Consider the following 23345-nt stretch of genomic DNA (forward strand, 5'->3'; position numbering starts at 1 on the left):
CGACCAAGTAATTTCTGTCATATGATATTTGTAATAATACCATTGTTAAAAATGTTACATTAGACAATCATAATGTGAGATAATGGTCATCTGGTTTGTGATCTTTTGTTAAAAATGTTACTATGACAGTGATATCTTTTCTTTAAGCTTGTGGCTTAATTCTATTTTCTTGTTTGTCTTTATATTTTCCAGAATGACTGGTTTGAGATCATTTCTACATATTTTTTGCTTTTTAAGTGGAAGTACTAAAAGAAACCAGATTAATTTTGACCCTTAAATTAGTATGAGATATTTTTCTCAAATTCAAACATAAACAACAGCCATAGAATAAAATAAACATGCATCTGTGCAGTGCAGTCCAAGAGGCACAATCAATAATAAAGAAGTCAAACATATATATAATTAATTAACTACTTTGTAGTGATCATAGTTATACATCCTCACAATTTTATTACTGTATTTCGAGTAAGATAGATTGAGTCTTTCTCATGTTGAAAGCATTGACTGCAGTGGCGTTGTCTGATATTGTATGCAGATGGTTAAACTGATCAATTGTCAAGTCTAAACATGTAAACGAATGCGGGGAGATCGTTACATCTATTTTCGTGTCTATGTTATCAAACACACTCTGGATTGGAGCCAACTGCTCATTGCAACGAACTTATATATGGGTAAAATCCTCCTTAAATCTGTTGTTCCAGATTATGTGTTCCATTATGTACCACCTTCACAAAATATGTTGACTCTTCATTGGGATCATATAAAAAAATAGAGTATCACTTTGATATAAACACCATCATTAGTGTAATAGTATTATAGTAGACAAGAGTCAAATAAAACATATGCACCTGCACCTTTTATCATTGGAGTTAACAAACAGAGGTGCATAACTGACCATTGACACAACATCATTGCATTCAAGTATCAAAGGCGAGCAAAGAAAGATTAAAAATCCGAAAAAGCAAAGAAGATATATAATTGCCTTCTTGTTCATTTTTTGCATATCAATGGAAAAAAATTGTATTTACATATAACCAAGTATTATCATCTATAGGCAAGCTTTTAATGATCTTATTTTAGAATTATATAAAAAAAAAACAGTTCTTTTCTACACCAATAAGGAATCCAGCTTCAGCTAATGCTGCTAGAAGGCTTCCTTGACCAACATCTTTTCCTGTCACAGCGAAAGCCTGCAATAATAAAGTCGGCCTCAGAATCATCTAAATGTTTCTTGCAACAGTTATCTTTTTGTTAATATATATTTATGGAATTAAGTAAATATAAGACAAGATTTAGCGCGTACCTTTGGGCCATTTCGTGATGTTTGATCAAACTTATAAGTCTTAGAGAAGACATCATCTGCATTGTTATAAATTTGTTGAGAAAATCAATCTATTAACAACAAAATCTAATAACAGGAAGGAAGATTGTAAGAATATTTAGTTCAAATTCTAATCTATACAAAATTACTTATCTTACATGAAAATCATAAAAATCATCTGGATGATCCAATGGTTGAGAAGAACCGTCACAGATTGTGATTATCTGGATGTCTGGATAGGCGTATTTTATGGCAGAATAGAACTGGAGGTAATTCCCTGAAACAACATAGGTTTTCGCAATTTCAAATAGATTATGCATTTCATTTCAGAATTTTGCCATTTGATGGTTTCACATTCGCAGATCATTGAATACTAACATATTTTATTACTATTCATAAAATATGGATATTTTTCAATAAAAAAATATCATTGAATAGTAACAAAGTCTTCATTCCCAATAGCAACATATTTCAAGTCAAAAGGTTATGGGTTCCTCATTGCTGCACGCATAGAACCCCAGGTTGATTTGGAGTCACCCTTAGCAAACTCAATTCCATCAAGAATCTCCTGCAATAATGGAAAATAATGTTCAAACAAATTGAAAATTATGTTTATTTCAAAAAACTAGGAAATGGAAAATGTGTATCATAGTAATTAATCCATATGTTAAGTTATTTACCTAATTGCAGCAAAAGGAAAATTTGGTAGAAAATATATGGATGCACCTTCTAGAAGATCAAAATAGGAATAGGTTCATCATCAATGGAAGATGGAAGACAAAATGAAAGAGCATGTTTTTAATATAAATGAGCATTGAATTCATGGTTCATCGTCCAATCTGACTTTCTGCCTACTCCATCCATCAATGTGCCTACGCTAGCGAATCCTCTACCGATGTTGAGAGTGTTAAGCTCCGTCGGATTCTCCTCTTCAATTTCCATATCCGTCGAAATGTTTAACTTCTGCTTCCATAGATCAATGAAGTACAAACCCATGTGTTGTTGATTGTCATTTATATAGATAAACTTGTAAGATTTACTTAAAATCTTAAATTCTCATCCAACATAATAGCACTTGGATAATATTCAAAACCTTAAAATACATAAGAATGCATTGAGACGAGAATGTCTTACCTTAGAGGAGCAGCGGGATCGAAGGGGATAGGGTTTGAGAGAGAGTCGAAACCCTAAAAATTAGAGATTTAAAATGAGGATCAAAATTAGGCGCTTTATATAGTATGAAAGACGCTTTATATAGTATGAAAGACGCATATTACATAATGCGCGTATATGTAATATGCGTCTTTCAATGTACGCATATTACACATTACGCGTAAGTGTAATTCGCGTAAGTGTAATACTCGTAAGTGTAATTCGCATAAATGTAATACGCGTAAGTGTAATTCGCGTAAGTGTATTACGCGTAAGTGTAATTCGAGTAAGTGCAATTACAGGAGTAAAATGGACATTTCGCAGGGCAAAAAGGCCCATTTTACAAACATTAGTAGGCGCGGGCTTTTTTTGGAATTAAGGCATGAGGGTCATTTCATCAAATTTTCCCCGTAAGTGAGACATTTGTGATATTGATTTAAATCAATAAGAAAGAGATGACGGAGTGAGTCAACTCGGACGAGAGGTGAGTTTCTGTCATGTCAACCGCCAATTTATAGTTAAGAACACCTTTTTCTCTTGATTACGATCAAGATGCAACCGCTTCATCTTCTTTTTGATTGCTTTCTGCGGATTTCGTCGCTGCATTTCTCGAATTTCACCTTCAAGATGCACCACCATGGTCCCGCGCTTCAGGAAATGGCTTCTCTTCCGTCGAATGATCGGATAAAGTAGCGTCGAGTTCTATGACTACGATCGGAAGATAGAACGTCACTCAGTTTCTCCGACGGAAATTCCACTCTTCGCATCAGCTCTCTCTCGGATTGTAAGATATGATTTCTTCCCTTAGCTTGACGCAATAGGCTAGGGTTTTGTCTTTTCACTGTTTGTTTGATGTGACAAACACCTGGGATAAATTTATTGGTAGCTAGTCTTGATCATACTGGTAGTCTTTCTTTCTTTCTTTTTTTTCTTTGTATACATACATACATGGAATTCATTCTTCATGTGCTGCTTAATTTGGGGATGATGTTCGAACAGGCAGTCAGGATATATATAAAGGTAGTCTTGACCAATGCCTTCCCTTCCAAGCTTCAAAATCCATGACTTATTAATTCCAACATCTGATCTGATGAGATCAGATCTCTATTTCTCTATCATTTTTGTGTCCTCTATTATTACCATATCAATGTTTAGACTCTCAACACAACTCAACTCTTTAGATCTTGTTTGGGTAAATAATTGTATAGAGAAAACTAAGCACGACCTTACTTGAACAGGATCTGTTCTATAGGTAGGCTTGCACATCTGTATCCTTGATTTCTAAGGAGACAGGAATCTGTGTCTGGTTGATGAGACATGCCCTCTAGACCAGAGCGTGATTAACAGCGCCACGCTTTGGCTTGTGGGTCACATTGTTGAAGAGGGTTGGTCTTGCAGTTGAGCTTACTTGAATCTTTTTGACACTATGAGGCATATGTTTTGGCTCAATTTCAGACTCAATTTTTTTAAGCGACTTTACTTGAAGATGATCTCTTCTGTCTCACTGCATACTTTGAGATATGAAAAGACAAGAAAGTACGCCTTTTTCTATTTGTGTGAAAATGTTTTTATGGAAACATATTATACTTTGCCAAAAAAACTCCCTTTGAGATGGAGTTCCTCGCATGATGTTTTTCTTTTCGTGTAAGAAGAATCTCACAACGTTTTAACCTAAATGCAGACACTGAAAGCAAAACTCATATTGATGACTTGTTAATTAGTTCTTGGGGAGACAGTCTTGCCGTTTCAGATATGCTCTTTCTACTTGTTGAAGAAAAAAAGAGGGTTTTCTTAGATATGCTCTTTCTACTGTGTCAAAATATGTCGTAACTATTTCACTGCCTAGCTACTTGAGCCCAAACCTTTTCGATTTGAGGCCTTCTTAGCAAAAGGGGTAAGGTGTGTAATACTTGAAGAAGGTGAAAGTAAAGCTAATAATTATAGAAAAATATTGAATTCAGTTTCTAGCTGCAGGGTTAGTAAGTTAGCTAGTATATAGACAATATAGTATAGGAGAGAGTATTTGAATATGAGAAATTACCCCCTATACTAGTATGATCTTAACTCTATCACAGTTTCATCTCTTAACTCTTTAGAGCTTTTTGGGTTAATTTGGGGTTATTTTAGTGTAATCTTGTTTGGGTAAATAAATATTTATATGGATTATTTGTGGATAAATTATGGTGTAAAAATTGTGTTGATCATTTTATTTAATTAAATATTACCATAGTCCAAGCAAGTCCTTAAGTTGCCTGATGTTTAGTTTATATCCCACATTTCCCAGATAACCTAAGTTTCTGTACTATATATTAAGAAGTTTTGAGAACATGAGTCACGACCTTACTTGAACAGGATCTGTTCTATAGGCTCGTACATCTGTATCCTTGATTTCTAAGGAGACAGGAATCTATGTCTGGTTGATGAGATATTGCCGCTAGACCTGAGCGTGATTAACGGCGCTGCTGCCCACCTGCTTCGGCTGTGGTCAACACTGCTGTAGAGGATCGTTCTCGGCCAGTGCTTCGGCCCTGGCTGGGTTGGTCTAGCGGTTGTCTGACAGGCTCAACTTTTTCTTTTCTTTTTTATCCTAATTCCTGTAGTTGGGTCTTGTCTTTTCAGGGTCTTATTGTTTTCGATATGAATGTGTAAGAGTTCAACGAAATGAAGGCAAAACGATGATTTGTTTTTTGGTTTTTCCTGCAAATTTTTACAACAATGGATTAATGAATTGGAGGGTGTTTATCTTTTGAATGGGCATATTTGGAAACAGAGATTGAATTACTAGGACTGATAGGCAAAATCATAACTTTAGTTCCAAGAATTGAAGCTTCACGTCCTGGATGTTCTTCTGGGAGACAAGCTCTTTGTTCTTTAAGAACTGCAATTGATAATGCAAAGTCATTACTTCAATACTGTGCAGAGTCAAGTAAACTCTATTTAGCTTTGACAACACCTCTCAAACTTATATTCCAGGCATTAACTAGTTATTCGATACTACAAAGATGTAAAAAATCGAGAAATGCACTGGAACAGTGTTTGTTCCAGATTCAAAATTCAGTTCCTGTAATATTAGTTGCTGAGGTTTGAAATATATCTGTGAGTTATTTACTTGTATTCTGAGGAAGAAGATATACTAAGTTTCATCCCAATTTGCAGATATCTGGCATAATATCTGATCTCAGTCGTATTACTTTCATCTTCGATTCATCTGAAGAAGCGGCTGGGAAAATCATCCGGACATTTCTCCAACAATCCACATTCAATGGAGATTCAATTGAAATTGAAAAGTCTGCAATTGAGACTATAAGTCTTGTTTCAATGAAGATTGTTACTTCCGTTGTTGCTTTGATTTTTATTATAATAAAAGAAATTAAAACAACACCAAGCCCGTCTAGCTCAGTTGGTAGAGCGCAAGGCTCTTAACCTTGTGGTCGAGGGTTCGAGCCCCTCGGTGGGCGTATGGTTTTTGTTTTTCATTTAAAATAAAATTCAAGCAAAGTGCCCATATGGGTTGGGTGGGGATCAAAGACCAATCATGTGCCATTTTGAATGCCATAATTTATTTATTACACATGTGAGTGGGGTCCACCCTGTCCTGCCTTATTTTTAACCATACATATTCCAGCTAAACTGAATTTAGTTCAAATGAAGCTCTACCCAAAAGAGGAGGATTGGAAAGGGATTGTTCAAAATATATATTACCATAACTTAATTAACAATTCTTTTTCAAATCATTCATTTCTAGAAGGATAATCATTAGAGTTTGTGAAAATAATGGTATTGAGATACCTAATATGATTGTTATAGATCAACTACAAGACGTTCATGTCAGCAAAGAGATTTTATTACAGTTGATCATCATCACTGTTTTGACGTATTTCATGCTGTAATATATTATCAAATTGAGGAACTCAATAACAGATTTGATGATGAGGCTATAGAACTTCTTAAACTTAGCTATACTTTGGAACCTCGAGGCAACTGTAAGTTGTTTAATGTTAATGATATTTACAATGTTGCAGAAAAATTTTATCCTAATGATTTTAGTGGTCAAGAACTACATTATTTGAGAAGTCAGTTGAAGCATTATAAGTTTGATATAGTTAATCATGGAAGGTTTCAGAATATTTTTACCATTTCGGAATTATGTCGACGATTTGTAGAGACTGAAAAAACACATCATTATCACTTAATTGACAGATTGATTCGTCTTGTTTTAATGCTCCCTGTTTCTACTGCAACAATGGAACGATCATTCTCAGTTATGAAACTTCTTAAAACATCTCTTCGGAATAAGATGGAAGAAGAATTTTTGACAGATTCTATGATTATCTACATTGAAAAAGAGATACTACATTGATAGATATCGATTCAATAATCGATAAGTTTTTTTTCAATAAAAAATCGCAGGATACAACTTCAACAGTTCGATTTAGAATCTATAATTTCCTTTTGTAGGTGATTTTATAATATATATATATATATATATTATAGCTACATATATTATTTCATTTATAACTTTATTTATTTATTTTACAGGTCAGCCTTATATGGTTTTTATTTCTGACAATGCATAAATTGGTTCATTCTTTTGAAGATGCAAGACTAGCAAGATACTGCATGAGAATCTTGAAATACATGTGTTAGAAAGATAATTCTCTGGTTAGCTGAAACAAATAGAGGCGTCGATTTCGTAGCAGAGGCACTCCAATTTTACGATGAGGAGGTGCAGGAAAACACGTCTTCGTCGTCATGGATTCTCCTAACACTGTGTTCTCGTTGGTTTGAGTACATACAGTTGGTCATCAATGAAGGGGTGATTCCTGGATTGGTTAGTATATCCAATTATGGGAATGAGAAAGGAATGGTGATAGCTACAGAGTTGTTGCGTATGTTAAGAGACGAGACACCGAGAGCAGCCCGAGCTCGGGCTATAGTGTAAACGAAACTAAGGTGGAGGTGAAATATAATCCCCTAAAAGAAAGTGGCAACAAGTATAAGAATAATAATAATATTAAAGAGAATAATAAAATATCTCCATCTGGTAGTGCAATTTTTGGGCTAAGAATATCAATGCTTCGCCCTGACTGTTGGTCTAGCAGTTGTCTGACAGGCTCAATTTTTCTTTTCTTTTTTTATCTTCCCCTGCCCTAATTCCTGTAGTTGGGTCTTGTCTTTTCAGGGTGTTATTCTTTCCGATGTGAATGTGTAAGACAATGAAAGCAAAAACTCACAGTGATTTGTTTTTTCTAACCATGACTATTCACATCCACTTATGACTATTCACATCCAATTTTCATCTTTCATCATTTGGAATTTGAACAGAACACGTAAGTAATCATAAAAATATTTTCATGAGTTCATACCTTATTTAGAACTTCATCATCCAAAACTACTATTGGACTCAAATTAATAACATGTACTATTGTGAGTAATGTTTCACCCTAAAATGTTTGAGATAACTTTGCTTCTGAAAGCAAATATCTAATCCTCTCAACAATCATTTTGTTCATCCTTTTTGTAAGGTCATTCAACTAAGGAGTCTTTGGTGTTGTTTTCTGATGTCTGATTCCCTTGTTGTTTGTAGTTTGTATCAAATGGACCACAATATTCACCACCATTATCACTACGAATGCATTTGATCTTCTTTCCGTTCTCTTTTAACAATAGCATTAAATTCTTTGAACTTGTCTAAAACATCACGGTTTCATTTTTACCAAATTGATCTCAATGGTTCGATTTGTAGATTCAACGCCAATGAAACCGCTCAAACGGTTCAAACTAACCAAATGCTTAAAAGTAATATTGAAATAAGACGGGAACAAAAATCGAACTTTAAACTTACAAACGATAAATAATGTACTATAATTATTATGTCATAACACACATTCATATCTATATATATATATATAATGATGCTTAATTTTTAAAGTGTCCGGATTGCCGGGTTGAGAGCTATGGTTAATTTGGATACTTGAGTCGGATTGTGGGTTGACCCGTTTTTAAATTTAAAACAGTTAAAAATAAAATTAAAAATGCTAGAGATATGTTTCGAACTTGCAACCTAACAAAACAAATATAACTCTTTAACCAACTAGGCTACAAAGAATTTATATTTTAAATTCAACACCAAATTTGATAAACGCGGGACGTTTTAATATTAATATAAGTTCAACTTTTTAACTAACTAATATATAATGATGTTGAGTAAATGGATACTTGGGTCGGATTGTGGGTTGACCCACCCATAAACTTAAAACGGTTAAAAATAAAATTAAAAATGTTATTCATAACTTTTTTCACGATTTTTTATATTATTACTCGTGCAAATTCACGAGCTAAATGCTAGTATATATAATGATGCATAATTTTTAAAGTGTCTGGATTGTCGGGTCGAGAGTTGTGGTTAATTTGGATATATATGTGAGAGTAAATGAATACTTGGGTCGGATTGTGAGTTGACCCGCCCATAAACTTAAAACAGTTAAAAATAAAATTAAAAATACTATTTGTATGATTCGAACTTGCAACCTAACAAAACTAATACAATCATTTAACCAATTAGACTAACAACACTTTATATTTAAGATTCAACACTAAATTTGATGAACGCGAGACATTTTAACAATAAAAGTTCAAATTTTTAACTAACTAATCTATATATATAATGATGCTTAATTTTTAAAGTGTCCGGATTGATGGGTCGAGAGTTGTGGTTAATTTGGATATATATGTGAGAGGAATCTGTATCTGGTGAGAGTAAATGATACTTGGGTCGGATTGTGGGTTGACCCGCCTATAAACTTAAAATGGTTTAAAATAAAATAAAAATGTTATTTGTATGTTTCAAACTTGCAACCTAACAAAACAAGTACAACTTTTTACCAAGTGTGATTGAGATATGGTTTGCCGAGGAATAATAGACCGATATTATTTGAAAGTGGTTAAACAAATATGAATCAAATATTTGATTGACCAAAGTGAGAGGTCACGATGCTAATTATTAAAAAATATGAATCAAATATTTAACTGACAAAGTGAAAGTGTAAAATCACGTGATGAGAGATTCATTCGGAAAAAAATATATGAGAAAAAAAGTTGTTTTACCGAAGTGAATAAAATGTGGAATGAGAGTGTTATATTTTTTATTTTAATATATTATTTGTGATTTATTAAGAATTTTAAACATTAAATAGATATAATTATAATTTTTAAATTTATTTTGTTTTATTCTTATACGTCTGCGATCGAAAATTTTCCTAGTTTAAACTAATAATAATGAGAGAATGTTATAAATTAAAGACTTGTGAGTAAATTATCAAAAATATTATCTAATTATTAGTAGACAAATTTAATTTTAAAATTGATGTCTCATTTTTAGTGTGTTAGTAAAAAAAATCTTAGTATAAGGAATTTTTATTCTGAAAACTATGCTAGTATTTCATGAATTATGTTATCAATCATATTCATAATATTAGTATTGGTTCATATATATATATATATAAATAAATAATAATAAACAGACGGTTTGAAATTTAGCAAATCGACGTTAACGGTTTTGATGTTCATTGTGATCTATAAACCGATCAAATCGAACCGCTTACATCCTTAAATCATTTACAGACGACTTAAATATGAGACATGGGTATTGCAAGTGGTAGAATGGTTTTGAAGCCACCATCGGCTGAGATTCAACCATTTGTCGCTCAAATTTGTCTTTTCTTTTGTATGCAACAGAATTTTTAGGCTAAATTTTTTATATTAAGTAATTTTACCAAATAAATAAAACTTATAACATCTTAAAAATTGTTATACAAAAATAAATGTATTCTTATCTATATTCTATTTTTGTATTTGTCTCTCTTTCCTATTAAAAGCTGGTTTGATATTTGTTTTATTTTTTAAAACTTTTACTTGAAACATAATATTTTCCTTATCTCACTTCATCAACTATATAATTAAATACTAAAATATCATTTATTTAATATATTATTTTTTATCTTTTTATTTCATTTATTTAAAAAAGATAGAATCATCATTAAATTTTATAAAAATTTAAGACAAACACAAAATTTATCCAAAACCCCTCCAAAAAAAAAACAAATCAAACAAATTCACATGTATAAACTTTTACATAAATAGAAAAAAATAGTAAAAAAATAGCTGAAAGAGTAGAACTAGAGTTGATTAGATTTATCATTGAAGTCTTGTAGAAAGTCTTTTTTATCTGCCTTTTCTCTCTCAAATAATGAACATAGATTAGTTTCAAATGAATTATGTCTATTGCTCTAAAAATGAAATTTTAGTCTTAATAGATGAAACATGAAAAATCAGAAAACATGGCAACCTCTTATCATCAAGATCAAACCATGTTAAGCTCTTCAAAAACCCATTTTAAGATATGTGAAGAAGTCACCAAAATATAAAATCAACCATGAACCATAATTTATAAAATCAAACAGAAGAAATGAAATAAGCATTCTGCAAATATCACAAGTTAAACAGTTCTAAACTTGCTATAATTTGACTTAACAAAACCAGATAGAGTTCTATCGAAAATCCTCAAAATTGACATAAAATAGATACCGAAAACTAGGTTTAGTCATCAGATGTGTCAAATTTAATCTTCTTATTCTTAGACCCATCTTTAGCTTCCTTGCGCTCCCGCTTGACTCCTTTAGGTTTATATGGTAAAGCTTTCTCTCCAACCTATAATAAAAGCATTTCAATATTCGCCACCAAACCATAGAAACCCGACAATATATGATTATAAGATGGGTCAGGTCTTACCTTTTGATCAGGAACATAAATCTTTCCAAACTTCCCTTGAATTGCATCACCGGTCACATTCTTCACCTGCAGCACGCAAAATTAAAATTAACAAAAAAAAAAGTGTAAATAAGCAAATGGCTAAGCAGACAGACAAAAAGACAGACCTTCTTCTTCTTCTTTACTTCAGAAGCTTTCTTCATTGCTTCTTTCCTTAAACCTTCATCAGGAAAACGGTTTCGCCTCATAACAAAATCCATTGAAGGCCCAACTTCCACAAGTTCCATTCTCGGGACAATGCTGCCAGACTTTTTTAACCTAAGTGCACAGTGAGTCATGAATACTTTGTTTGGAGACACAGCAGTACATAAGTAAACACGGTCTAATCCAGCAAGATTCAAGTTTGTCACAACCTGAATTAACAAAAAATGAGGTTAAATTATTGACAACTCAACTTTAAGGGAAATGAAAAAAAGAAAAAGTAAGAGAAGTAAACCTCTCCTCGGAAAAGATCAAGCAAAACCTCCTTCAAATGTTTTAGTTCTTCCACATTATCAAATCCTTCTCCGATGAAAGCAAAGAACGGTTTTGAACCAGTCTTTGGAGCTATTTTCCTATCGTATGAGAACGAATCCATACTTTTGAAATTCTCGATCCCAACTTCAACAAGATCGTATATTTGGTGATCATATGTACGTCCTATGACGAGATTGTTGGGTCGCTTCTTAGAGTGTGAACCAAACTGCAAGGACAACCATAGCATATAGATATCCGGTTGAGCAATCAAACAATAACATCGCATACAAATTGTTGATTCAACTAACCACACAATCTATTACTAAGAAAAACAACATTTTTGAGGTTATCCCAATCGTGCATAACCCTAGGTTACAATGTATTTAAAGAAGAGTATGTTAAACTACCAAGAATCAGAGCTTGTTTGATGTGGGGTTATTTGTGGAAATCTAGGTTATGAAATCCAAATTTTGTTTATGAAAAGATAAAGAAAAGGTATTTCGGTTGATGAATTGTGTGATCAGATAAAAAGATTGGTGATGTGACAAAGGTATGTTTTAAATAATCAAACAACCCAAGATCAAACAAGCTCTAAACAGACATGTAATTTAGTCAATGTGATTAAATGTGCTCCACTATAAATACTATTGAAACCTAGGGTTTTATAACCCTTGTTTATGATTAAATCAAGAAAAACAAACAATACAATCAAATCAAACAAAGGCATAATTTATAGGAATGTACCACAATAAGACTGCAGTCAGTTTTCAGAGAGAAAAACGCCAAAGAAGTTTCACCACCAATCTCAAATGGTCTGATGTTATCATTCTTCCTTGAGTATTTAATCGCATTGCCTTTCTTAAGATGATAAATATCAGTCAACAAGGAATTAATAACTTGGCTTGTTTTCGTTCCATGTAGAATCAAAGTTTTCTTTCCATTTTCCTCCTGCAACAATAAACAAAGATTATCATTGATATGTTTCAATTGAATCTTGTCTATCAAAAACCCTAAAACAAAATACACTCACAAGTTTTGGAGCACGTTTCTCAACCTCTCGCCTGCCTCTTACAGTTTTCGGGGTTTTTATATCCGTCATATTTAACTGTAATAAGTTCAATCAATCAATATATGGGTATAGTTAAGTACATCAATTGAAAGTTCATGTCTATCTTACCTGCTACTGATCGGAGCTATGTGGGCTGAAATCCGCGAAAAGATGAAGGATGGAATTTAAAGCTTGATTTGATGGGTATGGATGAAAGTAGAATAGGGAGTGGGAGAATATTGAGTATTTCTGGGTTTCTCCTGCATGAAGATGGGATTGAAGTAAGTAAAGTAATGGAGGAGATGGTTGAAGCCCTCTAGGGGTGAGAGAAGAAAGAATGAAGGAGGCGCTAAGATAAAAATTGGATCTTTTTTAGGGTTTTATTTAAGTTGTTTTTATTTGAAGGGGAGCGGGTCGGCCCAAGGTCAAATTCTTGAAATGCAGCTACCCGAAATATATATTTTCTCTTTTTAAATAAAAACTGAAATTAATTTTATTTACAAAATCACATTATATATTAGTACCCAACATAAATATTTTTATTTAAATTGATATTTAAAAAAAATGGTTATTTAAAAATATGATGGGTAATAATTTTAAAGAGACTTCTGATTAAAAAAATAAAAAAATAAATATTAATATATAATGATAAAAAATATGAGAAAGAAAGTGAAGTAAAAAAAAAAATTGTTTTATTCAAATAATCCTTATAACACAAATTTTTTTTTTAATTTATACAATATAATATAAAAAAATACTAGTTTAAGATAACGACAAATTAAGACTAAACTCGTAGAATATCACCGAATCCAGGCGGTTAAAATTAAGAATTTACGTAAAATCGTCGGTGAGTTGTAAACTCGTAAAATCTAGAGTTTAATAAAATCGTAAGAGTTTGAATTTAAAAATAATAGTTATATATTATTATTATTATTATTATATATAATTAAATATTTAACTAATTTTTAAAATTTATATATTTAATTAAAAAAATTTAACAAGTAAATAATATTATAAAAAAATTATAGTTACAAAATTAATTATATTAATTTATTTATTTGAATTAATAATAATTTATTTTTTATTTTTAAACGTAAAATCGTAAAACCGATATTGTTTATAAACTCGTGAAATCGTAAAATCTTGTTACCGTAAATTTAAAATCGTAAGAATTACCTATTTAAGAATTTACTTAAAATCAGACTCGTTAACCTCATGTAAAATCGTAAAATTTTAAGAGTCAACTCGAGATTTTAACAGCTTTGCACCGAATACATATAAAATACAAGTAGATTAATCATTTGGCAACTATAAAAAAAATATTCACAAACGAACAAACATAAAATCTAACATAAACGAATTCGGAGTTCTTAAAGAAAATCAATGAGTTCAACAACCGCCTCAATCGATTTTTCAGATGAGACGTTTCATTTCGTTCTAATAATAGTGTGGTGCAATAAATGCAACACTTAATGTCAAATAGTTCGTATTGAGTTAAATAGTCCACCAAAATATAATTGGATATGGAATCAAATTCAACCGAATTCAAAATTTTTATTCAAACATCACAACAATAAATATAACTAATTTAATTTAGGATAATATTTTTAAGGTGATGTTAGCTTTAAATTCAAATATATATATATATAAGTTTATTTTAAATAATTATAAAAACAAAACTATAAGCAAATCAGTTTGAGTAAATAGATTTTTCATTTACCAAAAAAACTTTCCTACTTAGCTATTCGATCTATGAGTTCGGGTCTAATAGTTTCAAAATCATTTGTGATTCCTTTTCATGTTTATTTGGATCAGTCTTTCAAATTTTGCAACTTTTCAAATAATGCAAATCTTGAAATACTTGAATTGAAATGAGTCCGTTTCTATTTATTTTGGCTTAAACATTCAAATCTCAACTCAAGGTAAACTACAACACTCATATATAAGTTAACCATCTAATTTAAAGCATACATTCATGAGACCTTCGTACTCATAATAACAAACATCAAAGTCGAGTTTAAATACAGAACAACAATATCTTCGTGTCAAAAGTAAGCCTTCGCAGCAGCATCCGACAAATTGCATGTATTAATGCATTTGAGGCGGTTATTGAAGGTATAAATCATTCCTGGCAAAGTATTAGTCACAACTGTAATCCCTCTATAGTTCAGTTTCAAAATGGATTTCTTATCTTTTGACCAAATACCCACTTGGTGCAGATTTCCCTCTTTCCAACATAGATTAACGGTGGTGCCGCCTCGTGCTTTTAGTCCTTTGACTAAACCGTTTGCCCATTTCTCGCGAGGAAGAGCAGGAAGTAAATAGATATCTTTCAATGTGCTCTGAACAAGCATTTCTGCTAATGCACCCGAAAACCTAACACAAACAATCATTATTAACATTTCAATTCAGCTTCCACATAGTTGTTACTTTAACATTTAAAAATTGGGCTCAAATTACCCGAAGTTGGCATCAATTTGGAAAGGTGGATGTGCAGTGAACAGGTTACTGTAAAGACCCCCTTCATAGGCAGACTCGTTTTCAGGATCTACCAACACAAATAAATGTTTAACCATTTTATATGCATTCTCACTATTACGGAGACGGGCCCACAATGCGGTTTTCCATGTTGTTGACCATCCCGGACCTTCCTCCCCTGTTATTTCAAGCCCATGTTTCATGTCAGGTGCAAGATAATGGACCATTTGGAAACAATCGTTGATAAATTTCCATAGATTTGAAAAATAAATAACAAACTTACCTCTTTTAAAGAGAGTATAATCTGCAGCTTTACACAGGTCAGGATTTTTCTCGGGTGTTATTGTATGTCCAGGAAACAATCCAAATAGATGTGACACGTGCCGATGATGCACCTCGGGGTCCTGAAAATCCAGTGCCTGCGACAAAAGATTAAAAAAAAGGATCAATTTCTTACTTGAGAATAGAAGATTAATATTATTAAGGATAAAATTTACCCATTCCATTATGGATCCATCTCTAGAAATCCTGGTTGGAGGAAGTTTTGACTGAGCTTTAACTACTCTTCCAACTAAATCATCCTCCTTTTTACCCAAAACCTGCAGTTTTAACAGTTTTCTTTTTACTTGAAGCATAGAATAGATAATAGACATGAATAATAGAAGGTTTATCTACCTGAGAAGCATTAACAACAATGGAGAAGATCTCTTTAACAATTGCTATGTCCATTGTTGACGAATAACTCACACTGGCAGGTTTTCCATCCGGAGCAATAAACATATGCTCGGGAGATGTTGATGGGTTTGTTTCAAGAAACCCATCACGGCCTTCAATTAACCAGTCCAATAGAAATAAAGCACAACCTTCAATCAGTGGATATGCCTTGTGTTCAAGAAATTCCTGAATATAACCAAAACTAAATAAAACAAAATGGCTACAATGACTAAAATGCATTAGAGATGGTTAGACATAGATGAGATGATCTCACTTTGTCCATTGTATAGGAATAATGCTCCCATAAATGTGTACATAGCCATGCTCCACCCATCGGCCACAAAGCCCATAAGGCTTGACCTCGATCTGGGCTGGTTTTAGCCCATATATCCGACACTTGATGTGTCACCCAACCTCTCGCCTCATAATTTACCTAACAAGAACAAAATTATTTCATTTACTACAAATTTCTGTTCAAAACTCTTCTGAAAATTTCAATACTGTCTTACTTTGGCTGTTTTACTCCCATTGACTGATAAATTGGAGATGTAATCAAATAACGGCTCCTGGCACTCGTGAAGGTTGCAGAGGAGTGACGGCCAGTAGTTCATCTGAAGATTGACATTCAGGTGTTGTGCTCCGCTGTAAAAAAAATGTTAAACGTACTAATATTTGAATGATGGTACAAATAAAAACTATGAAATCGTACTCCCATGGTGGCTCGATGTCCTTGTTCCATATTCCTTGAAGATTGGCCACTTGGGTTCCAGGTCTCGAGCAAGAAATAAGCAAGTATCGACCATATTGAAACAAAAGTTCAACTAAAGAAGGATCTTCATCATCTCCAAAAGATTTCACTCTATCAGCTGTGATCTTTTCTTCTCCAACACTTTTGGAGTCCTTTGAGAGCTGAAACGAGACACGATGAAAGAGGCTTTGGTAGTCATCCAAGTGTCTGGCGTAAAGCTCGCTATACGACAAGCTTTTTATCGAATCCAATACTCTTAGACACTCTGAAGTAGGATCCTTTTTCGATTCTGAAGGCTTTACAAATGGTCCTTCAAAGGAAGAGGATGCAACCAACCGCATAACAGCCCAATCACAGTCCTTAACTTGCAGCTTCCGGTCATCCAAAACATGTACAGAACCATCACCATCACTAGTCTGAATATCAAGAATCGCTGTAAACTGAATTCCCTTTGGATTATCGGTTTCAAAATTCAATCTCGGTGGTATTCTCTTCCCGGGGCAACTTCCTTCCATGACTATCCTGTTATTTCCTTTCGAATACGATTGATGATGCATCTTGCTATCGAAACAGACAGTAAACGACAGAGAATTTGACTTGCTAGAGGAAATCTTTACGACAATTACTTGATCAGGAAATGAAACGAAATGCTCTCTTGTGAATACAACTTCTCCAACTGAGTAAGTCACTCTCGCTAACGAATTGTCTAAGTCGAGTTCTCTTTTATAAGTCTCTTTACGATATTCACCATGAGATTCATCAAATTCCAGCTTCATATCTCCCAGAAACTGGTAAACCTAGAAAAAAATGTTTAGTTATAATTTATAAATTCATTCGATTAATGAATAATGAGATAAAAATGTCATACTTCTGATGGACTATCTGACAATTTAACAGCTGAATCAGTAGCTTCAGCGTATTTTCCGTCATCAACGAGTTTTCTAACTTCAGATAATGCTGCTGGAGCATTAGGGTTAGTGTAATCATGAGGATTTCCAGTCCAAAGAGTGTCCTCTACGAACAAAAATCTAATGATTTAGTGGTGAAGAAGATGGTTAGGGCGAGATCTAATGAAGTACGTACCGTTGAGATTGAGAGAATCGGAAATGACGCCGCCCCAAACCATGGCTCCGAGACGGCCATTGCCGATAGGGATTGCATCGGTCCAATGGCTGGCTGGATTGTTGAAGTTGATTTTGAGAGGCTGCGGAGGTGGAAATTCTACTTCTTCAATGAAGGTTGGTTTCCATAAATCCTTATCTAATGGTCTCTGGACTAGAGTCCATTCTCTCTCTTCTTCTTCTTCCTTCTTCTCCATCTCCATTTCAGAGATCTTCTCTTACCAGTGTACATTGTTAAGCTTCTGGTTATCAATCTCTCTCTCTCATGCAGAATCAGTGAAGAACTGATTACTGTTCATTACTGGTTTTTTTAGTGAATAATTTGTTTTAAATTAACTTATATTATTAAAATATTAAATTTATACATATTAATCAAAAGAAAGTATTATTAATATATTTTAATCAAACTTAACTTTCTTTTTTAAATTAGAGAAGCAAAGAAAGAAAGACAAAGAAAAGAGAGAGACCATTATTTCTCCCATAACAGCCAACAAGAACACGTGGGAACTGGATAGAATATGCCGACAAATATTATATTAAATGATTTTATTCCTAAAATTTATTATTAAATCATTTAAAATAAATATTTATTTTTAACAACTATTTATATTGTACTCTAATATTTAAAAATTATTTAGATAAATATATTTTAAATTTTAATCCTGATTGATCAGTTAGGGAGTTTGACTTTTGGTTTAACAGTTTTATAAATATCAGTTTAAAGTTAAGTTAGATTAATTTGATATATAAGTTATTCTTTTAGTTTACTTCCATCTCTATTAACAAAATACTAATTTTCAGTTATAGAATACTTAAATGATAAAAATAACTTTAAAAGAATTATTATAAATATAATATAATAAAATTAATAATAAATATAAATTAGTTATAATTGATTTATCAAATAAATAATAATTTAATTTTCAATATATAGATATAAATTTACTTTATCCCCTATACAATTATATAAAATCAAATAAATTGTAAATTTGTAAGAATATACTAGTTATTAATCTCTTTTAAATCATACAATTTTAATTTAGAAAAGAAAACCAAAACAAGATTCAACTCAAAATCAACAAGCAACAGTTTAAATTAATATTATAGTTTCAAACAAACAATGAACAATGGAATTAGAACAGAACTCCAGATTCCAAATCAAATATCATTGAAAACAAAACAAAATTAAAAGACAACTACAAAATTTGGGGCAATGCATCTTAGAAACCAAAATTGTGTAATTTGGAAAACAATTACTATAATTTATCAAACAGTAGTAGTAGTCGTCGTCTGCGAAGCAAGTTGAACCCAACTGAATTCTTCCTTATACGACGAACTTCCTTCACACGAATTTTCGCATGTGTAAACAACGATCGATGCCCAGTCCAAAGAGTCAACATCATTTTTCACGCCAAAATAATAAAGCAGTTGTGGCAATATCTGTAATCAAACATAGAATTACAATCTCAGCTAACAATTAATGAAAGATCAAAACAAAACAAAACAAAACCTCAGAGCTAACAAATATACCTGGAATTCAAAAGCTCGAGGGCCACCACAGCTGCTGCAATTGGGAATATCAGCCTTTGATGGTCGACCGCTGTGCATAGGCCAAAGGGGCTTAGCTTTTTCATGCCTACAGTATCTGTTATTCAAATTTTATAACATTTAGTTAGTTTTAAAACTGATGACACTTTAGAATCATAAGCAAAATCGAAACATTTTCCATCAATTACCTCATTATTTGCTCTGGGGCGCGGCCAATGCGATCTTGAAACGATACCCAACTCTGTTTGTCAGCATCTCCCTGTTTTAACAAATTTTCAAGAGTGTTTTGAGAAATCACTAAAACTTATATTTACAAATAATCTTTACCTCAAAATCATGCAGCATTGAGTTGACTGATTCGTCGATTTTACTTCCAACAACCAATGAATTGTTCAGTCCCTCTTCTTCTTCTTCTTCTTCAAGGACTTCATCTTCATTAATAATCTCAAATTGGGGCCAGGTGGTTTTGTTTCCTGTGCAGCTAGATGACTGAGAAGCTGCGTCGAGTTGACAACAATCGATTTTATGGCCAGACTTCCAGTGCAAGCTCTGCAAACACCAACATTTGATTCGAGATTTCAGCAAATATAAGACGATTATGAACCGTTTTGCTAATTCTATCTGTTAAATACCTGGTGTTTCTCTGAACAATACCGCGTTTTTCTGCAGCTGCTGCAAACTTTATCTCCTTTCCATGTACCACACCAATTACAGAGTGAAGCTAACAAAATAAGCAGCAAACTTAATACTCAATAAAAACAGTCAATGAAAAACGCAAACAATCAGTTAATACCTCCAATTATAGAAGGTTCATCAGTTCCATTGTATTTTGGAGCCTCTTTTGAGTAAAAAGGATTCGATCGAGTAAGTTGGGATCGAAAAACCTTCACACTTCACAAGATATCAATCAATCAGAAGAAAGCCAAGTATAAAATCCATATTACCATCTGTTAAAACATACCTGCGAGATGCTTTCTCTGGAAGGCGTTTCCATTGTTCATGTTGGTCTTGGTTAAGACAAGTCATCGATGGACACATAAACACAAACAAGGTACGATGAAAAGCATAATCCTTATCAGAAAATGGTGCATAAACCTGAAGTAAGAACTGTAAAGGTTCGCTGCAGATATCGCATAAACTTGATCTTCCAGAAGGCAAATTTATCGGTTCCAACCAAGCAGGAACACCGCCAGCCTTGCTTGGAAACAACTGACGAAGTAATGACCAATTGTTCTTAGGTTTCTCAAGAAAACCTAGAGTTATTGGAATTTCATCTCCGTCTTCATCGTCATCATCGAATTCATCGAATTCAGTGTAATCGGATGAATCGACGTCTCCGTTATCTTTAACTTGAACTTCTTCATTTTCTTCTTCTTCCTCGTCAAATGATGATATATGGATATCCTTTAGCTTATCCCAATCTTCAGACATGTTCAAAGTGAACTTCGAACAAAAGATAGTTCAGAGTCTGTGCAGTACAACTACCTATGAAGGGAGAAATTGAAACAGAGAGCTTACCGGAAAAGTGATCGGAGATTGCTGTGAGTTGACGGCGGCGGCGGTTGTTACCGGATTTGAGGTGGCCTTCAGGAAGTCATTTTAACTAACTAATGGAGGCGTTTGGTCCAGGGCTGAGAAAGAAGACGGGTTTTAGGTTTTTCTTTAAATTCACGTGTGGATATTGAGCCGCTGGATGACAGACAGACAGACGGCTGAGATGTAGAGGCATAACATGAGTCCTGTTTGGAAAAACTTTAAGATGAAATGAAATATTATTAAATTTATTAACATGGGTCCTGTTTTTCAATTAAATTAATATTTAAATAAGATATTAATATATATATATATATATATATCAATATTGTATATATAATTAATTTATATTTAAAAATAAGAGAGAATACTATATTTATATATGGGGTATATTTATATATGGGGTTGGGTCATTTTTTACATTTTTTAATTTCATTCCCTAATTAAAAATATGTTGGGGGATATATCTATGATGTTGTAAAATTATGTTATATTTATCTAAATGGAAAAAATATATAACCGTGTTAATTTTTCACTAATTTATATTACACGTAAAAATTTTATTTATTTTTTAATCTAGTCATAAACTTATATAAATTCTATTATTTTAATTTTAAAATAGTATTAAATCTAAAACTAGAATTAACCTAAATCCTTTTACCCAATTAATGGATTATAGAGATAGAGAGTTGCTTTTCGGCCCAGCACCTTAACGATATAAATGTAGATCGCAACCACCACCTTTAGACCAAGATCAGTCCTGAGCAGATCTCAACCACCACTTTTAGCTTCATACTATAATCGATCCTAAGCATATCGCAACTATCACTTTTAGCTTCAGGTCATAATCGGACCTAAGAATTGGAGCAATACAAATTTAAATTTTGTGGCCATAGAATTGTAAAAATAATATATTTTTATGAAAAAAATTATAAAATGAGATAAAAAAAAGTTATATACATCTATTATAATATATATATATATATATATAATATTTAATATGAAAGAAAAGAAAATTAATAATATAATATATAATCAATAATATTGTTATATTTATATCGAAGGCTAAAACACATGCAACTGCATAGGACCGTCAAACTTTCATAGATGTACTATCTCTTTTATTGAATAATCTATTTTTAAAACATTAGATTGATTGGCACGAGCACTGCCACAAACTGCTTTGGTCGTATCAGCTCGTCTGAGATGCACCACGCTCATATGAGATCGATTGATTTTCGATTTTAAAATTGTCAATAGTTCTTCTTTTCTTAAAAAATAAAAAATAAAAATACACAAACATACTCTATTTAAATAAAAGATTTTTTTTTAATTTTTTAATTTTTAATTTTTTTTTGTTAGTTTAGTGTTTTGTTGGAGAGTAGAAAAGAATATGATGTTCTTTGTGCACATTCACAAACATACTCTGTTTTAAGAATTTGGTATAGTTGAATTTTGAAATTTTATAAATTAAAATAGATTGAGAAATAAATAAATGAATATTATGTTCAACAATTTTAAATTTTCAATATTAAATTAGTCTTGCATTACTCCAATGTATAGCTTTCAAATTTGGTGATTTTTAGATTGAAAAACAAAATAGTGTCCAGACTCAAAAATTAAAAATTTATAAAAATAATGAATGATATTTAATTAAATCATATCACTTATTTCAATAAAAATAAATAAAATTTATTGAAATGACAAAATAAATGTTCATAATATCAAAAATCTATAAATTAAAATTCAATACATATATATTGTAATTTTATCGTTTATTTATTAGGGTGTACGGATTAAATATATATATATATAATACATATTTACCCCTACTAGGACAAAAGAGAGTTGGTCATACAAATTCCAAAGTCAAATTTCAAGTTGGGATTTTTGTGATGTGCTCGTGCCCCGGTTCTTTTACAACATTTATGCTAACATCTATTTAGGAGTCATAAAATAAATTAAGTACAAATTAGGAATAAAACAAAATCATATAAAATTGTTGAAAAAACTATATTAGTGTAATTTAATTTTAATTTTTATATTTGAAAAAATATAATAAAAATAATCTAATATATATTAGGGGTATAGGGAGTGATAGAGAGAGGGAATTTGGTGAGGGAATGACTTGGCATTATCTTCCTTGGTTGAAAAATGTAAAAGTAGGAGGAAAGAGAGAAAAGAGAAAAATTATTTGATTTTTGATTATGCCAAGTCATTCCTTTACCAAATTCCCTCCCCTAATCATTTCTTTATATATTATTATGATATTTGTTTCACACATATAACTATATATCTTAAGTGTTAAAAGTTTTTAATCTGATAGATGATCTTAATGACAAAAGTTAATATTTAAGAAAAAATATAATGGTTATGGGTCATAAAAAATATTGTAAA

General features: G+C 32.0%; 3 protein-coding genes and 3 non-coding genes across 6 annotated transcripts; 3 read left to right on the forward strand and 3 right to left on the reverse strand.

The window, feature by feature from the left end:
* Positions 1-3693: 3693 nt before the first annotated feature.
* On the forward strand, positions 3694-3931 carry LOC124923234. The gene has a single exon (XR_007098236.1). It is a non-coding gene; the product is annotated as a small nucleolar RNA U3 (small nucleolar RNA).
* Positions 3932-4807: 876 nt separating this feature from the next.
* Positions 4808-5036, forward strand: LOC124923222. The gene has a single exon (XR_007098224.1). It is a non-coding gene; the product is annotated as a small nucleolar RNA U3 (small nucleolar RNA).
* Positions 5037-5858: 822 nt separating this feature from the next.
* Positions 5859-5931, forward strand: TRNAK-CUU. Its single transcript has one exon. It is a non-coding gene; the product is annotated as a tRNA-Lys (tRNA).
* A 4963-nt stretch (positions 5932-10894) lies between these two features.
* Positions 10895-13169, reverse strand: LOC124916235 (ribosome production factor 2 homolog). Its single transcript, XM_047456968.1, has 7 exons — positions 12936-13169; positions 12789-12863; positions 12503-12706; positions 11739-11984; positions 11410-11655; positions 11264-11329; positions 10895-11182 (listed from the first exon to the last, which is right to left on the reverse strand). The coding sequence occupies exons 2-7, from the start codon at positions 12855-12857 to the stop codon at positions 11072-11074; spliced, it is 942 nt and encodes a 313-aa protein (XP_047312924.1). The 5' UTR covers positions 12858-12863; positions 12936-13169; the 3' UTR covers positions 10895-11071.
* A 1556-nt stretch (positions 13170-14725) lies between these two features.
* LOC124920235 (alpha-L-fucosidase 2-like) lies at positions 14726-18118 on the reverse strand. The gene is made up of 10 exons (XM_047460678.1): positions 17830-18118; positions 17615-17760; positions 16708-17543; positions 16508-16640; positions 16273-16431; positions 15960-16184; positions 15782-15883; positions 15568-15703; positions 15267-15462; positions 14726-15182 (listed from the first exon to the last, which is right to left on the reverse strand). The coding sequence occupies exons 1-10, from the start codon at positions 18068-18070 to the stop codon at positions 14852-14854; spliced, it is 2505 nt and encodes an 834-aa protein (XP_047316634.1). The 5' UTR covers positions 18071-18118; the 3' UTR covers positions 14726-14851.
* Positions 18119-18933: 815 nt separating this feature from the next.
* On the reverse strand, positions 18934-21040 carry LOC124916246 (programmed cell death protein 2). The gene is made up of 8 exons (XM_047456979.1): positions 20934-21040; positions 20377-20858; positions 20209-20306; positions 20048-20136; positions 19743-19964; positions 19604-19674; positions 19398-19512; positions 18934-19307 (listed from the first exon to the last, which is right to left on the reverse strand). Exons 2-8 carry the CDS (start codon positions 20844-20846, stop codon positions 19134-19136), a joined length of 1239 nt encoding a protein of 412 aa, XP_047312935.1. The 5' UTR covers positions 20847-20858; positions 20934-21040; the 3' UTR covers positions 18934-19133.
* Positions 21041-23345: the final 2305 nt, after the last annotated feature.

Source organism: Impatiens glandulifera, chromosome 1 (assembly GCF_907164915.1).
Source record: "Impatiens glandulifera chromosome 1, dImpGla2.1, whole genome shotgun sequence".
In the NCBI taxonomy this organism is placed as follows: Eukaryota; Viridiplantae; Streptophyta; class Magnoliopsida; order Ericales; family Balsaminaceae; genus Impatiens; species Impatiens glandulifera.